Source organism: Hemicordylus capensis, chromosome 4 (assembly GCF_027244095.1).
Source record: "Hemicordylus capensis ecotype Gifberg chromosome 4, rHemCap1.1.pri, whole genome shotgun sequence".
NCBI classification, from domain to species: domain Eukaryota; kingdom Metazoa; phylum Chordata; class Lepidosauria; order Squamata; family Cordylidae; genus Hemicordylus; species Hemicordylus capensis.
Window position 1 is genome coordinate 112,581,075 of NC_069660.1, and position 15,153 is coordinate 112,596,227.

At 40.1% G+C, this 15,153-nt stretch overlaps 1 protein-coding gene across 6 annotated transcripts in view; it reads right to left on the reverse strand.

Annotated features, from left to right (window-relative positions):
- USP33 (ubiquitin specific peptidase 33) overlaps window positions 1-15,153 on the reverse strand; it is a 102,296-nt gene that overhangs the window by 25,716 nt on the left and 61,427 nt on the right. For all 6 annotated transcript variants that reach the window (XM_053247933.1, XM_053247931.1, XM_053247928.1 and 3 more), the window contains 5 exons: window positions 14,957-15,002; window positions 6,240-6,420; window positions 4,902-5,028; window positions 2,679-2,845; window positions 411-492 (listed from right to left, as the gene is read on the reverse strand). In XM_053247933.1, the coding sequence (XP_053103908.1) occupies window positions 411-492; window positions 2,679-2,845; window positions 4,902-5,028; window positions 6,240-6,420; window positions 14,957-15,002 (603 nt within the window). The remainder of the gene's footprint in view (window positions 1-410; window positions 493-2,678; window positions 2,846-4,901; window positions 5,029-6,239; window positions 6,421-14,956; window positions 15,003-15,153) is intronic.

The following is a 15,153-nucleotide window of genomic DNA, read 5'->3' on the forward strand; positions in this document are numbered from 1 at the left end:
CCCCCAATGTACCATGCTCGGCAGGCAGCACACTGTGGGATACCCAGGGGCCAGGACCAGCCTCCCAAGAGCAGGTATGTGTGAGCACAGTCAGCGCTCCCAGCAGGGAATGTTCACTTGTCAGGGTGGGGGTAAGGACTGTGCAGCCCCCCCCCCGCCAGCCCGATCATGTGAATAACTAAAAAAAACAAGTCTGCCAAAAATTGTCCCTTCCTTCACTTGCACAACAGCATAGCAGTAATTTCTGTTGCCCTCTGAAGCCTACTGTGCATAACAAAGATTTTGTCCTTGAATGCAGTGCTTATTTGGATGGCAGCCAGTTTCATACAATTCTGTAGCTTTACTGATTTCCTTGTTACACAGAAAAAACATCAAAAGCATTCAGTTTCACCTTATAACCAGAAACTTACCTGCTGTACAAGTTTTCCCATATGTTTTGAGGTAGCATTACTACTAGATCCTCTATAGCATTAGCCTTGTGTGGAGGAACTCCTGTGGAAATAATGAAGATGTCTTGCTTGAATATTTTTACCATTCCAAACAGGTTTCCAGTACATGTTACATAACTGAACTCACATGGTTCAAAAGGCTTTTCTTCAGAATACAGTTGCAAATTACAATAAAAATATTAAAATATCTTCTACAAGTTAAACAGCCCAAGTTGTCAGGAAAAATAAATGAAGTGGATAAATAATATTATATATTAACCTAAAATGTAATTCTGACCCAAACTTATTACAAAGTATTATCTGAATTTGTCAACCAGTATCACATTTCAAAACAGAAACAAGGTTTTGCTTGCATCTAAACACCCTCACATACACCACTGATTTCTGCATCTCCTCCTGACACTTCCCCATCCCCAGTTACAGCCCTGCCCACTCCAGCCAAACCTGCTCTAGTCAGTCTCCCAACCTTTGTGAGATGATTCTTGGGAAACATAGGAGACAACTGCTAGAAAGGAGAGTGTAGAAAAACCCCTTATATGACTGGAAACTACTCTGATACCAAGCTGCTGATCAGCACTCAGATCCAGCTCATTAGCAACCTTACGTTTCTGAAAATGACTTGCAGGGTTTGCTTAGATGTCTAACAGCTGCTTTTGTTAACCATCTCATCACAATCTGCTTCACATCTTTCGTGGCCCCCTCAAAAATAGGTGAACTGATTGTACTAGTTTTCCATTTTTAAGTGCAAAATTAATGCCCACAATGTATACCTTCAATCTCAAGACAGGTATTGAAAGCAAACATGCCACACTTCTGAGCCAACATACCTTCACTCAGTCAGTTAACTGACTTCAATCGTGGATGTTTTGGCGTGACTGATGTTGTAAATTCTGGACACTTTCCACCCAGTAATCAAATGTAGAGAAATCAAGCAATATAAATGCATGTGTGAACCAACCTTAAAAATGCTATCAAGCCACTCTTTTCTAGTTCCTTGAAAACTAGAGATGCTGCTTAAGTACTTATCATAATTAATCAAACTGATTGGCTTGTCTTGAATGTGTCACTAAGAACCATTAGGGGAATTTTCTGCTTTAGTGGTTTCTAAGTAGAAATCAAAGCCAACTTTCAGGCATTAATGGCTTGTTTGTTGAGCAAGGGACAAACTGGAGAAGTTCTGAGCCAATGAACTGTTTTATTTTAGAGAAAAGATCATTCTGCTAAATAGCCTACTTTAAATGCAACGGGATTTATTTTTTTTAAAGGGTCACTACTGCCTCCCAATTCAAGTTGGGATGACTGAAGAATAAAGGATCTAATTCACAGAAATCCCTGCAACTCCTTTATTTGGAATTTCTCCAACCTAGAGATACAGCAACAGTGTTTTGTATTCCATCACCTAACCAACCATGACCACCTCTTTACAATATTCCTTAAATCAGTGGGCATGATCATTTTCCCATTGATTTTTTTTTAAAGAATACAAGAGCTTTTAAAGAATTTAAATGAAGTTAGGTACAATGTTTTTGTCAGGGACTGAAACAGTATTGAAAGAACAAAGGAAAAGAAAGACTGAAAAATGTGTGAATTTTAAACAGCAAATAACCTGCTATTAGGCAGTGCAGACTATTTCTCTTAGAACCCAAGCTGCAGAAAGGTGCAGCCTTAGGAACCTTATACTTAGAACCTTAGATACTAAACACCTAAATACTAGTCAGATGGCTCATTAAGCAAATAACTGTTGATCTCCATCAACTAGTAAGCGACACAGAGTTTATATCTGTGGTTAATGGTTCAGAATTGCAAACTCCCACTTCACATTTGAGTGATGTGTGCCTCAAAACGTTAAGCTTAACAGAATTTGTTTCTACCACTATTAGGACATAGAAGGAACCTTGGCTATGGCTGTCCATGAGAGAGTAAGTAAAGCTAATGCTTTGAACAGGCTTCTCAATGTCATGTGAAATGGTCAAGTCTTTACTTAACTAGGTAAGTAAAGACTTGTTTCAATTATTTAATTTAGCCTTGTTTTAAATTATTTTTATGCAGCTTAGACAGAGCTGTTTGAGGAACTACAGAAATACAATGATTAAAAAAATAAGGTAGTATAAGAATAAACCATCTCTGCCACATAGTTATAGCTAAGCAAAAAGATAAGGATTTATTGTCCCAGGGTACAAAAATGAGCTTTCATCTTCACATGTGTAATTTACATAATTGTATTCTCACCTCCATGCATACAGAGGAAATCATTATTTGAAATGGGTCCTGGCTCTGCAAAAGTCCTGAATTTATTCAGCCACTGTCGTGAAATATAGAATTGGAGAAGGCTTGGTTCCATTACATTAAGGCTTGATACCCTCTGTCTCTCCTTTTTAGCTTCTTCATTGCTTTTTCTATTACAAATAATTAAATGACACAACATCAAAAACATTAGTTAACACTGTCAAGAATAATCATATCATAAGATGATGATCCTATTCCAACCTATGTGAAGAAAATAAAGATTCGTATAAAAACATCTTGAGGCACCCAACTAAAACATCCATTATGCCAATATGAAATTCTTGAGGTTCACAGTGCTCTGTATATCTGTAAATAAGTAATTTTAATTTAAATATGGCTGTTGACACAGGATGTGCAATGTGATATTTTTGGTTCACTGGAAAGAGTTGCCAATTTTTAAAAAAATTGCCCTACTCACAATGTTCAACGCATGCACAGTCTTGTAGTGTACACATGTACAGATCTGTATGCATATACTGTCATTCATATATGTTCAATGCACATACAGTAATAGACTTCCTGTCTGTACCATGCATTTGAAGTTGTTTTTTTAAAATGAAAGCATGTACATGTGTATAGACACCAGTATGCATGTACTATGTATTGTCTGAATAGGTTTTTTGTGCCTTCTAGTTAGAAAAACCAGAGGTATTTTAACTTGTATTTGTCACCTAAGGAGGTAACATTCCACGATCACCATGATATGTGTACACATCTAAATTCTCATGGTATTCTTGAGCTCATGGGAGATCCATTCATTTTAACTGAAGAATCTGATCCACATACATTATAGTATAAAATTCTGAATAAGGGCGATTACCATGAATTACAAAGGTTGTCCCTCAGTTCATCAAATGCTGATCATTTGTAGTCTGTTTCTGGCTCTAATGCTTCAGAACAAATCATATAGCTTCTCCAATAATGCATTTAGTCCGATATACAAGTTTTCTGCAAATTTTACGTGCAAAACCTGAATTTACTGTACCATTTATAGAATTTTTGCACTTAAAATCGGAATAACCTTTTCTCCTGACCTTGTTCATGTTTCAAGAAGAACTCGGCCATAGGAACTGAGGAGTTTTAAGCTACTACAGTGAACCCCCTTGTTTCTCTAGCTCTCAGCTGTTGAGATGTGAACAATTCCTTCTGTTGCAATTGCATTTTACCAGACTCTAGAATCCTTCCTGTCCACATCCTCCTATGAATTAAAATGAGGGAGCATAAGCTATCAGTACAAAGTGATCTATGCAAAGCATTCACATCTACTGCTGTGAGAGTAATAAAATCTCTATGTGGAGATTTTATTACTCTCTGTCCATAGTGTTACAATGTATTAGAACGGGATAACACAAGACATTTGGAAATTTGCTGTTTTGTCTTATCTTCTGTTTTACACAAAAATACAGTGATGCCAGAGAAGCCTCCACAATCATCTGATAATCTTCAGATTACTACATTAAGATTAAATATCAAAGCTTTTCTAGTACACAACTTCTAGCAGAAAGAGATGCATACTGGGAAGAATGTAGCCTTGGGTATACTTTTATAGTCGTTGAAGTAAGGGAAATGGTTCAATAAGTTCCAAGAAAGAAAGGAGAATGTTTAGGGTGGGGGAAATATTGGAAGGAAAGCTTGGACAAGGAGGAGTCCCTTGAAATGTGGCCAAAGATAAAGCCAATATGATAAGTTGTGAACACTACAAAGGAAAGTACACTAAATTGCTGATGAGGAATCCCTTAAGTAGCCAAGTTATCTATCTTGGGTCACAACTGCATTTGATTAAAAAGAAAAAGAAAACTCTAGTAAATTCTTGGGCAATGAGTTGAATTTACACAGTAAATTACACTGAAGCAGAATCAGGCCAGACATTAGAATGAATCTCCTAACAGTGGAATAGTCTGTCTCAAGCTGCAATAGTCTTTCCTTCACTCGAGGTTTCTAAAGAGAGGCTGGACAACCATCTGTAATATGCTGTGGCTGTTTCCTGTTCTGAGCATAGGATTGGACTGTAAGACTTCCAAGGTCCTTCCAACTCTAAAATTCTATGACTTCTTCAAATTAATATAGACCAAATTTAGCACTTCATGGTTGCTATTAAATAGTATTTAATGCCTACAAGAAATGTAGCCTAAACAAGATTTCCAAGCACTGTTACTTTCTTCTTACCTGTAGAAAAGAACATAAGCTTCTGCATTTTCGACAGTTGATTCTGTTACTTCTGTGACACTCTGATCATCAAATTCATACCATCGATTATTTAAGTTATTCCGACAATAAGCTATATAATGTCCATCTAAATTCAAGAACAATTAGAGAATGTTCAGTTTAAGAATTGCAAAGCAAAATAGATACCAGTACATTAAACATACCACCTTAAGTGGTGCAGTAGGGAAATATCTGACTAACAAGCAGATGGTTGCCGGTTCGTATCCCCGCTGGTATGTTTCCCAGACTACAGGAAACACCGATATCTGGCAGCAGTGATATAGGAAGATGCTGAAAGGCATAATCTCATACTGTGTGGGAGGAAGCAATGATAAACTCCTCCGGTAGTCTACAAAAGGTTACGGAATGCGGGCTTCCTTCTCTCTTAATGAGCCTCTGTGCATAAGGCAACTCTCAAGGATATTTTATTCCCTCCCCCCACCCCGTTTCATTTCACATGAGAGATCCCTACCGCTGGCATTTCTATTCAGACTATTTGTAGCAAAGCATGTGTTGAGAAACTCTTGTTTAAGGGTAACATCTGAGTGTTAACACACAGAATGTATGACCGATATAGAATCACACACCTTACACGGAACAAGCATTGAAATTACTATAGTCCCCATCAAATCATGCCTGCAGGCTATGTTTTGCACTATAAGACCCTTGTTTGGTCAGAGCATTGGTCAGAGGGTCAGGGAAGGCTCCTTACACTCACACAGCCTGGACAGACTACCCGTACCTAGATCACTATGAAAAGTATCTTTGTTCTATCTCTTTCTTTGAACATCACTCAAAACATCTATTCCCTTCTCCCTTAGCACTATGAAATGGTTGATGTAAGTCATTACCAGAGAGTCTGCTAACTCCTTATGAGAAGACCATTGTCTGCTAAGGTCATTCTCATAGCAAACTTATTCCCCGCCCCGCCCCCCAACCATAGCTTTTAAAAGTTTGCCACATACGACTAATCTCATTTAAATTACCCCTTTCTTATTCTGTACTACTATTACCCCTCAATAAACCAACTCTTTGTTTTTAAGGCACATGTCTGTGTTCTTTATCTCTTGCCTATTTTAAGTTCTAGTGTATCCATATCAACTTTCTCTGGTACTTTACCATATAGCTGTATGCAAGTTTGCACTCATTGGAGTTAATTCCCCCCACTTTGAGCAAAGCATTGTCACAAAGCCTGGTTACTACTGCACTTTGAGCACATCTGGTAACACTACTGAAATCAAATTTTGCATGCAAACATACAGAACAGCCTGGAAGAAAATGTATAGAGCATGTACTCACTACTGGCAGTTCCATGGTGGCAGATAACGGATAAGAGATCATATATCACAATTTGAGCTGGACTGTCCTTAGCAAGAAAAGGCTGAAGATCAAGCCCTTCTAAGGGAAAGGATACATGAGTACCAATTTTTGTGGAAAACATAAGCTCATGCCTGAACCTTTTGAGATGAATACATAGTATCTGCGAAATAAAAATAGACAGACACGTTTGAAAACTAGTTACACTTACCTTTTAGTATTAAATTACTTAATTTATTTTATGACACTGAAAGTGCCCCATACTGGCTTCTCTTAAATATAATCAAGTTCTACAGGGCTCCCTATATGCAAGATGGACTTTCTTTTGTAGCAGATAGTGATTAGTTAATATACAAGGCCACTTCACAACTGGGGATGTTACTACATAGACTGATACTACTGTAGGTACTATTCCTACATGTGCTACTGTAGGAACACACATACCTGGTCACAAATGAAGTCAAGACACCTATTTTGCTTGATGTATATTCCTGGGGAATGTGCAAGTGGTGTGCTTTTCACAAATTAAACTATGTACATTTCCCTATTCCTTACTAGCATATATTTCTTTACAGAAAATTAATGTGTGGAACAGTCCTATTTTGTCAGCATCTCCTACATGTTGTGGCTTTTTCCAAACACTATCACATCAAGCCTCAAATTAACTTAAAAGTGTTCCAAATAAGAAGTTCCTACTTCACCTGCCCCACCCTTTCCTCCAATCATCTATGTTCTGGTAACATCCCAATTAGATTGCACTGTACATAGAACTGCCTCTGAAAATAGTTTTGAAAGTACAATTAGTAACCTGTGTATTTTATGCTACCTAGGACCAATCATATGGAAAAAGACACTCTCTAGTGAACAAAACTAGTTTTTAGTCTGGTTCAAGGCTCATTCAGGGTGCTGGTCCATAAAGCATTGAAAAGCTTAGGACCAAGATGCCCCAAGGAACACCACTTTCTGTCAGCCTGTCTGGATGCTAATATCTGCGTTGGAAGCCATGTTCTGAGGAAGCCACACCTCAGAGGTGCAGTAGGTGAGGATCTGTGATAGGCCCTTCTCTGTAGTGAAGCCTGCCTGTGGAACACTCTCTGTAGGGAGACGATTGGCACAGTTTGTTTTTTTCCTGGCACCAAGGCCCTTTATTTTTGTGGGCCTTTATATTAACTGGCTTTTATAATAGTTAATAGGAGTGTTAACAGGTATAAATAACCTGTTTATCTTCATGTTTTCTGACTTGGGTTAGTATGCTATATATGGCTCCTTATTCATGAATCACCAATGGGCTATTTTCCCCTTCAGTTAGGCTAGAACACACATCAGGGATGTCATCTATCTCCTCTCCCCGCTGCCCAAATGGTGTTCGAACCCCTGGCTTATGCTATTAGAGACTCAGGCAATAAAAAGGGTATTACACTAGGTGGGACTGAGCACAAGTTGATTTTGTATGTAGATGATAATGTTGTGTTTTATTGATAAACCAGAGATTTCAATTCCTAATCGTATTTCTTTAGTACAAAAGTTTGGTAATTTATCCAGTTATTCCATAAATTGGAGCAAATTGGATTTGATGCCTTTAGGTTCTATAGATTTTCCTGATGAGTATAGCGATTGGGGTTTTAGGTGGTGTCCAGCGTCTTTTATATATTTAGACATAGTAATTTCTAGGAAAATCAATTAATAAATTTAAACCTTTCCAGATTAGTAAATTTAAACCACCCCCATGAGTTGCTAACCCATGTGGTACTGGGTTTTGTTGTTTCCGAAGTGTTCTGAGTGTAGATTCTTTGGTAGCATATAAGATTTTCAATGACAAACCATGAATCCACTCTCATTGCTAACCTTAAAGACACATACTTCAAAAATCACTTAAAAATCAGCCTTTCGCCCAATTCCTTTCAAATAATTCTGATAGCTTCCTTGCCCACCTTGGAAACTACCACCCACCACACTCTGCTCTAGGACACCCTTTCCCCCCTGACGTGAAGCTATACATTTGCTGTAATCCTCATTATTCCCTATGAGGAATTCCAAAATAATTTTAAAATTCACCAATAATCAAAAGGAGTGCCCGATTGCCTTGGGGCTTTGTGGGTGGTAGGCACCCCTGGGTATCTACCACCGGCCCCACTTTTGTGCCCCTAGGTGCTCCACAATAGGGGATATGGGCTGGTTTGGGACCCATTATACCCTATGAGAAAAATAATTGAATGTATTTCAAATATTCATTAAAAAAATCATAGGGGTGTCCGATTGCTTCAGGGTTTGGGTGGTTGTTGGCACCCATGGGTGCTCCACAATAGGGAATAATGGGCTGGTTCAAGTTCCATTTACCCCTATGAGAAAAAAATAAAAATAAAATTCAAAAATTCATTAAAAATCGTACGAGGGTCCAATTGCTTTGGGGTTTGGGTGGCAGGTATCAATGGGTGCCAGCTACCACCCCACCCACTTTTGGAGATCCGAACCGGTTCAAATTTGAACTGAACCAGGGGGAGTTTCAAGCAAAACCAAAACCGAACCACCCCCTCCTGGTTTGAATTTGAACCGAACAGGGCAAACCGGTTTTGTGCACATCCCTATGTAATCCTTCTCAGTTTCCTTCTGATAGTTTGCATCACAACAAGCAGTTCATTCAACAATTATCATTATACAGTTTCCATAACAACTGGTGAAAGCCCATAGGAGGAAATGAAAAGAAAGAAAGCTACTGAGGGGGGGAAATAGGAATGATAAAGGTATATATATATTTTTAGAAGTTAAAATTTGATTTCAGTTAGAAGCTAAGGCTAACTAGTTAATTGTTCAAATCAAGACTTAAGAGTACCAAAAAGTCAGACACTGAGCATTCCAAATAAAATATCTTGGTATGTAGTCTCTTAAAAGCTATTATTATCATATAATAAAATAGTGCCAATAATCTTGTGCCTTAAATTTAAAATTCCCTCATTCTTAATATATCTCATCTCCTCTATGAAAAGGAAAAGAGAAACATAAAGAAACAAAGGGCAAAAATCTGTGGCAATATCGGGATTATCATACAACATCCCAATTCCTAATTAGGTTGTTATCCGTTTTAAACCGTTATATAGAGCCCCCCAATTGAAAGGCCGATTCATGAGGTATAATATTTAATTATACTCAAAGTTAAAACATATATATTAAACCCTAAATTAGTTACATTAACTATTGTTTCTTCCATAATGATATATAGCAGTTCCTTAAGCCACTGGACCATATCTTTAAAAAAATCTCAGTTCCTGAGTAGGTTATTTCAATGCTAAATCCCTATATAGAGTTTCCTAAATCTTAATGGTTAATTGTTCCTTTTTTCTTTCTTTTAACATAGGGGATACATTAAAATACAATAATAAGGTATATTATCCATATATTTAATCCCTGTAGACGTGCCTCTGTAGGAATGCGTCCCGGCAACCCAGCGGATTGGCTGAGCAGCGGAGGCACTGGATTGGCTGGGCGTCAGGAGCCATTGGGATTGGCTGAGCGAGCGGCAGGAGGCCATTGAGTTGAGCTGCAGCTGTGGGGAAAAATGGTGGCGGCCGCAGTGAGGAGGAGGCGGCCGCCCCAGCTGTGGTGGCCACTGCGGGCCGCTGCGAGGTGGTGGCGGCGGCAGCCCTAGCCCAGCTGTCACAGCTGCGGCCTGGGCTGGGAGGAGGCAGGAGGCAGCGGGACAGACTGGCCCTGGCGGTGCCTGCAGGGGTGAGTGGGGCGCAGAATGGGCGGGAAGGAGTCGGGCGGCGGGGCTTCCCTATTCGCCGGAGAGGAGGAACGGCAGCGGTGGCGACCTTTTTGGCCGCCTGCAGCCCGGTGAGGTTCTGGGGGGGGAGGGGGGAGAGAGGAGAGACCGGGGCAGGCGGGATAGGGAGTGGAAAACAGCCGGCCCCAAAGCACACAGATGCTCTGTGCGGGTCGGCTCGTTTAATTATACTCTAAGTTAAAACCTGTATATGAAACCCTAAATAAATCAAATGTCTCAAGAAAAAGAGCCACAAGGGAAAAAATAAAGGAGACCTTGAAAGGAAAGGTGGAAAGGAGAGGGCAGGGGACAAGCTCAGGGGGAAAGAAAAGTAAGAGAGGGAAGATAATTCCATTATATTAAATATATATCAGCAAAGAGAAATAAAATACTGATAGATACACACTAAAAATATCGGGCTTTTCATTTATCCCAGCACAAAGACAGACAGAAAGAAAAACTGGTAAACATCTCAGCTGACTCACATAACATAGGGTTAATATCAAATCTTAAAGCCAGTGTCCAATGACACTCTCTCATTGAGGGGGAGACTGAACAGTGCCAGAACTTTTACATGCCTGGGAAGAAAGGGTTATCAAGTTTCTATACAGTAAAATTCCTTCAGTTAGAATCCTTCCGCGCAAATCTCTCTGTAGCTACCTATCCAAGGACTAGATAATTCTAATAAAACTCACCCAAAAGACATATAGCTAAAGCAAATAAACTTTTAAATAAGATTTAAATACTTAAAAGATCCCTTTTTGTAAAATCATCTTAAATTATCTTAAAGTGAAACACCACTTAACAGTCTCCCCCCATGCCAATTTCCCCTCCCTGTATTTGGCAAAAAATACCACGATTGCAACACCAGAATAAAAAATCATCATCACTCCATCTCAGCTGAGTAACAAGTTCAGAAATTCTTCAAAGTAAAGTCAAGATCTCGATACAAAATGCTAATTGACATTAACTGTAATTGAATGGCAGTTCCATCAATGGTATTGAACTACAAAAGACTGAGGAGTCCTGATTCCACTAAGAAAGATAAAACATAGGAAAACAGTCCTCCTCTTCTTGTGCCAAACAGCCAGGTCTCACCAGTCATTTTCATTTCATTTCCCCAGTCAGAGCTTCAAATGATTAGTAATAGAAAGATAATTGTCTAGCCATAAAACACTTTGTCAGCCATGCAAACAGAAGGAACGATAAATCCAGGGAAGATCGTTCTGGCAGGCAAATCCTCCTTAACGCAGATAAACTGAATCTTTCCAGTTGGGACTTTGTAAGTAAAACTTAAGTTGGTTAAATGTGTAAATATGGGGCATTGCAGAACAATTTTTAAAAGACCCATAAAAAAGCTGTTTTTCTCTCCAAGCCAATCTTCTTTGCCATTCCTCTTCTCCACTGCAGATGTCGTTCACAATCATCTCTGACAGATTACGTGTAGGTTAAATATCAAAATAAAATAAGTAACTGCTGTAGCCTCCAAAATTTTAAAAGGATTCTTCAAAGCAAAACTAAAAGCTGATAGCATTTGAATGCTGAGCTCTCTGGTCAAGTCCATAGAAAGATTCAAAAATAGAAAATAGCAGAAAATAAGCAAAAGTTGACAGTAAAAGAAAACCATAAATCTGACAAACTCACAGCCATACCGGGAAGTTCAAGGTGAGGTGGGGGAGGTTCACGAAGGGGGGGACCCATACTAATCTCCAACAAATGCTGTGAGTAGTTTAAAGTTTAATATTAAATTAAGAAATAAGTAATTGCTGGGATATCAGACATTTTTTTAAAAAAAACCTCTACAGGGCAAAACTGAAAGCTGTTAGCATTGGAATGCTGAGATCTCCAGCAAAGTAAAGATAGCAAAAAAAGATAAGCAAGAGCTTTCAATGAAGAACAAAAAGAAAACCGTAGATCTGCCAAACTCACGGCCGTGGACATCTCAGAGATTTATTAGGAAAGATAAGAGGAATAGAGCAGGTCGTCTGTAATTAGGCGATGAAAAGCCTCTCTTCATTCAGTCCGATGATTGTGGAAAGGTCTCTCCAGATGTTCATCCAGGGTTTTCCAGACTTTTTAGGGTCTGAAGACCCCCTAGACTCCCACCTCTAGGAGGAGGACCAAGCCCCGCACACATACTGACCTCCATCTGGCCGACAGAAGGTGATAAGACCAAATGATTGATGAAAGCCCTGACAGCTGGTTTAGTCAGGAGTTTTCATTCCAGACGCCATTTTGCTTATCCGATTCTGTAGAAATTTTCAAGTCGCTTGGCGGTGGTAGTAGATGGAGCATCCCAAGCAGATTTTACTCGATTAATTAGAACAGGTAGCATGGGAAGTGCTGCGGACTGAGAAGCTGTAGCAGAGGCAACAAAATCAAATCCTTAAAGGGGCTGGGGATTGGAGTTCCAAGCCAAGTATTCTAGCTATTTCAACTACCTGGATGCGGTATGATTTGGTCTCCTTAGCAAGAGCGTGAGAAGATTTTTAGGTACATCATTGCCTGGGGAAGGGTCCTCCGTATGTGTGGATTCAGTGTCAGTCAGAGCAAAAGGGGTACTCATAGTTGAGAAATGTTTTTCTAGAATAGCAGGTGCACCTACAGTGCTTGTGGAGGGGGTAAGTAGCTTGACAGGAGAGGTCAGACGGGAAGGGTCTGAAGATACAGGTAGAAGAGACTGTGTCAAAAGGTGCTAGTGGCATAGGAGTGGGGTCCAGTGGAAGCTTGAAGGGCAGGTCAGGAAGCACAAGCGTACCTTGGAGTAGTAGTAATAGATTGGAGTCTCTTGAGCTTCCGAAGTCAGAACTATTCATAATCTTATGGTAGCAACGGGAAAGGCATGTATAGAGGGTCTTTAAATCCCCCCAGTCTCCTGATGAAATGTGGGTCCAGGGCCCCAGGGGAGCTCCAATAGTCCAGCTGCCTGCGTTGAGTAGGCGGGGAGTGAAAAATGAAGCTGTTTCTTCTAGGGTTGAGTAGGAAGGCAATATGGAGAGCAGTGAGGAGTTGCCCAAAATGGAGATGCAGATGCTTAGGAAACTCCAAGGCATCAGATAGCTGCATCTTTAACAGAGTCCATAGTGGAGTAGACGTTGAGGTTTAGATCCCAACAGATACGCATTTAGATGCGAGTACAGAGATACACATCAGGACCAGTGTAGAAGTTGTCGAGAGTACAGCCGTGGAAGCCACCTCAATTACCTCCGGCAAAGAGGATGAATGGAGACCAACAGCCTGAACAGTCGACGGGGACGGTGTTCAGAAGACATCCAGCATTGGAGCAGGCAACTGTCGATGAGGCTGCACCAAAAATGACTCGCATCTTGGCATCAAGCTTGATGCAGAGGTTGATGTTTGGGCCAGTGTCCAAGGTGGTGCTCGAGTCGAAGCAGTCAATGACAAAGCTGAAGATGGCAAAACCTTCCCATGTTTTGAATGGGGGCGGGGGGAGTCCTTCCATTATTTGCACTTTTTGTGATGTCTACAACTATCTTTCGAGACATCGCAAGGCTTTCTGAAAGCAGTTGAGGAAGGTTTCAGAGAAAGCTCAACTTTAAAAGTGTGGGCGTCAACTGTGTCGGCGATAACAGAGAGCACAGCATTGGGGTTGACAGGCAAAGGGCCTGTTCACAAAGTGCAACTCTTAAGTGACATTCTCTGCTTTTCTGAGTTAGGAACATAGGCAGCTGCCTTCTTCTGAGTCAGACCATTGGTCCATCTAGCTCAGTATTGTCTACACAGCCTGGCAGTGGCTTCTTCAAGGTTGCAGGCAGGAGTATCTGGGAGAAGCCCTGTCTTGGAGATGCCAAGGAGGGAACTTGGAACCTTCTGCATGCAAGCATGCAGATGCTCTTCCCAGAGTGGCTCCATCCCCTAAGAAGAATATCTTACAGTGCTCAAACATGCAGTCTTCCATACAAATGCAACCAGGGCAGACCCTACTTAGCAAAGGGGACAATTCATGCTTCCTACCACAAGACCAGCTCTCCTCCCTGGTTGGGAAGTTGTTTTGGGGAAAAGAGGCAAATTCTACAAGATGCAGATATTATGATCTCCCCCCAGACAAAACAAGCAAAGGTCATGTATGTCAGAGGAGGCGGGGTTCCGCAGCAAGAGGAACACCACTTAGAAGCTTTCCTTCAGTCCATTAGAATCAAATCCCAACCATTGGGCAAGGAAAGAAAAGAGAGACAACAGTCTGAGGTCAATACAAACGAATAAGCAAACCATACATTTTTCTTTTCATGAACCGGACAAGAGGAGCTAAAACGGAGGGAACCATTCATAACGGCTATGGAGAAGGAACTGAGAGACTGAACACTCTGGTGCCAAGAGTAACAAGCACATGACACAAGGGGTAAACTTTAGTGTGCTATGAAGAGCTTGCAATCTATAAAAGGGACTACTTCACAGGGGCAAAACCCATGTTGGGAAGGATTCAGGATTACCATTAAGATCATCATGAGATAACTTACATATGTGAAACAGCAATTATGGACCATAAACCACAGATAGATCTTTCTATCAGCTGAGGTCATCTCAACCACAATACTTCTCAATGGAGGTAGTTCACACATTCAACAAAATGTTATTGAATTGTAACATTAAGGGGTGTGTGTGTGTGTGTGTGTGTGTGTGTGTGTGTGTGTATGTATATGTATATATGTGTACATATATAGAGAGAGACATACTAATTGTGCAACTTTCAAACAGAAGTGGATTCTACATTCTGGCTACAACATTGTAAAAAAAGTATTTCATTTTATTTCTTTTATATTTCTCATTTGCAGTGAATAAGTGAGCAAGCATAACTAGATTTAAGGGTTTTCCAGGAAGACAGCATTACCTTTATAATAGCCCCCCCCCATACATATATGTTCTAATATGTAAAATCAATATTGCCACCCACCATTTACATAATTAGGGGAAAAAATACCTCAGGAAAGTGTTGAACTTTGCAGAATTTTACTCCATTTCTCAACCTAAAGTAAAATTAGTATGTTTAGTTCTAAGAACAATCTGATGCAACATGAAAAATAATGAAGTGCTATAAGCCTTAGGTGGTGCACAATATCCTATTTCCAGACACACTGGCTAAACAATAAGGGGCAACATCCAGATTAACTCTGCTTT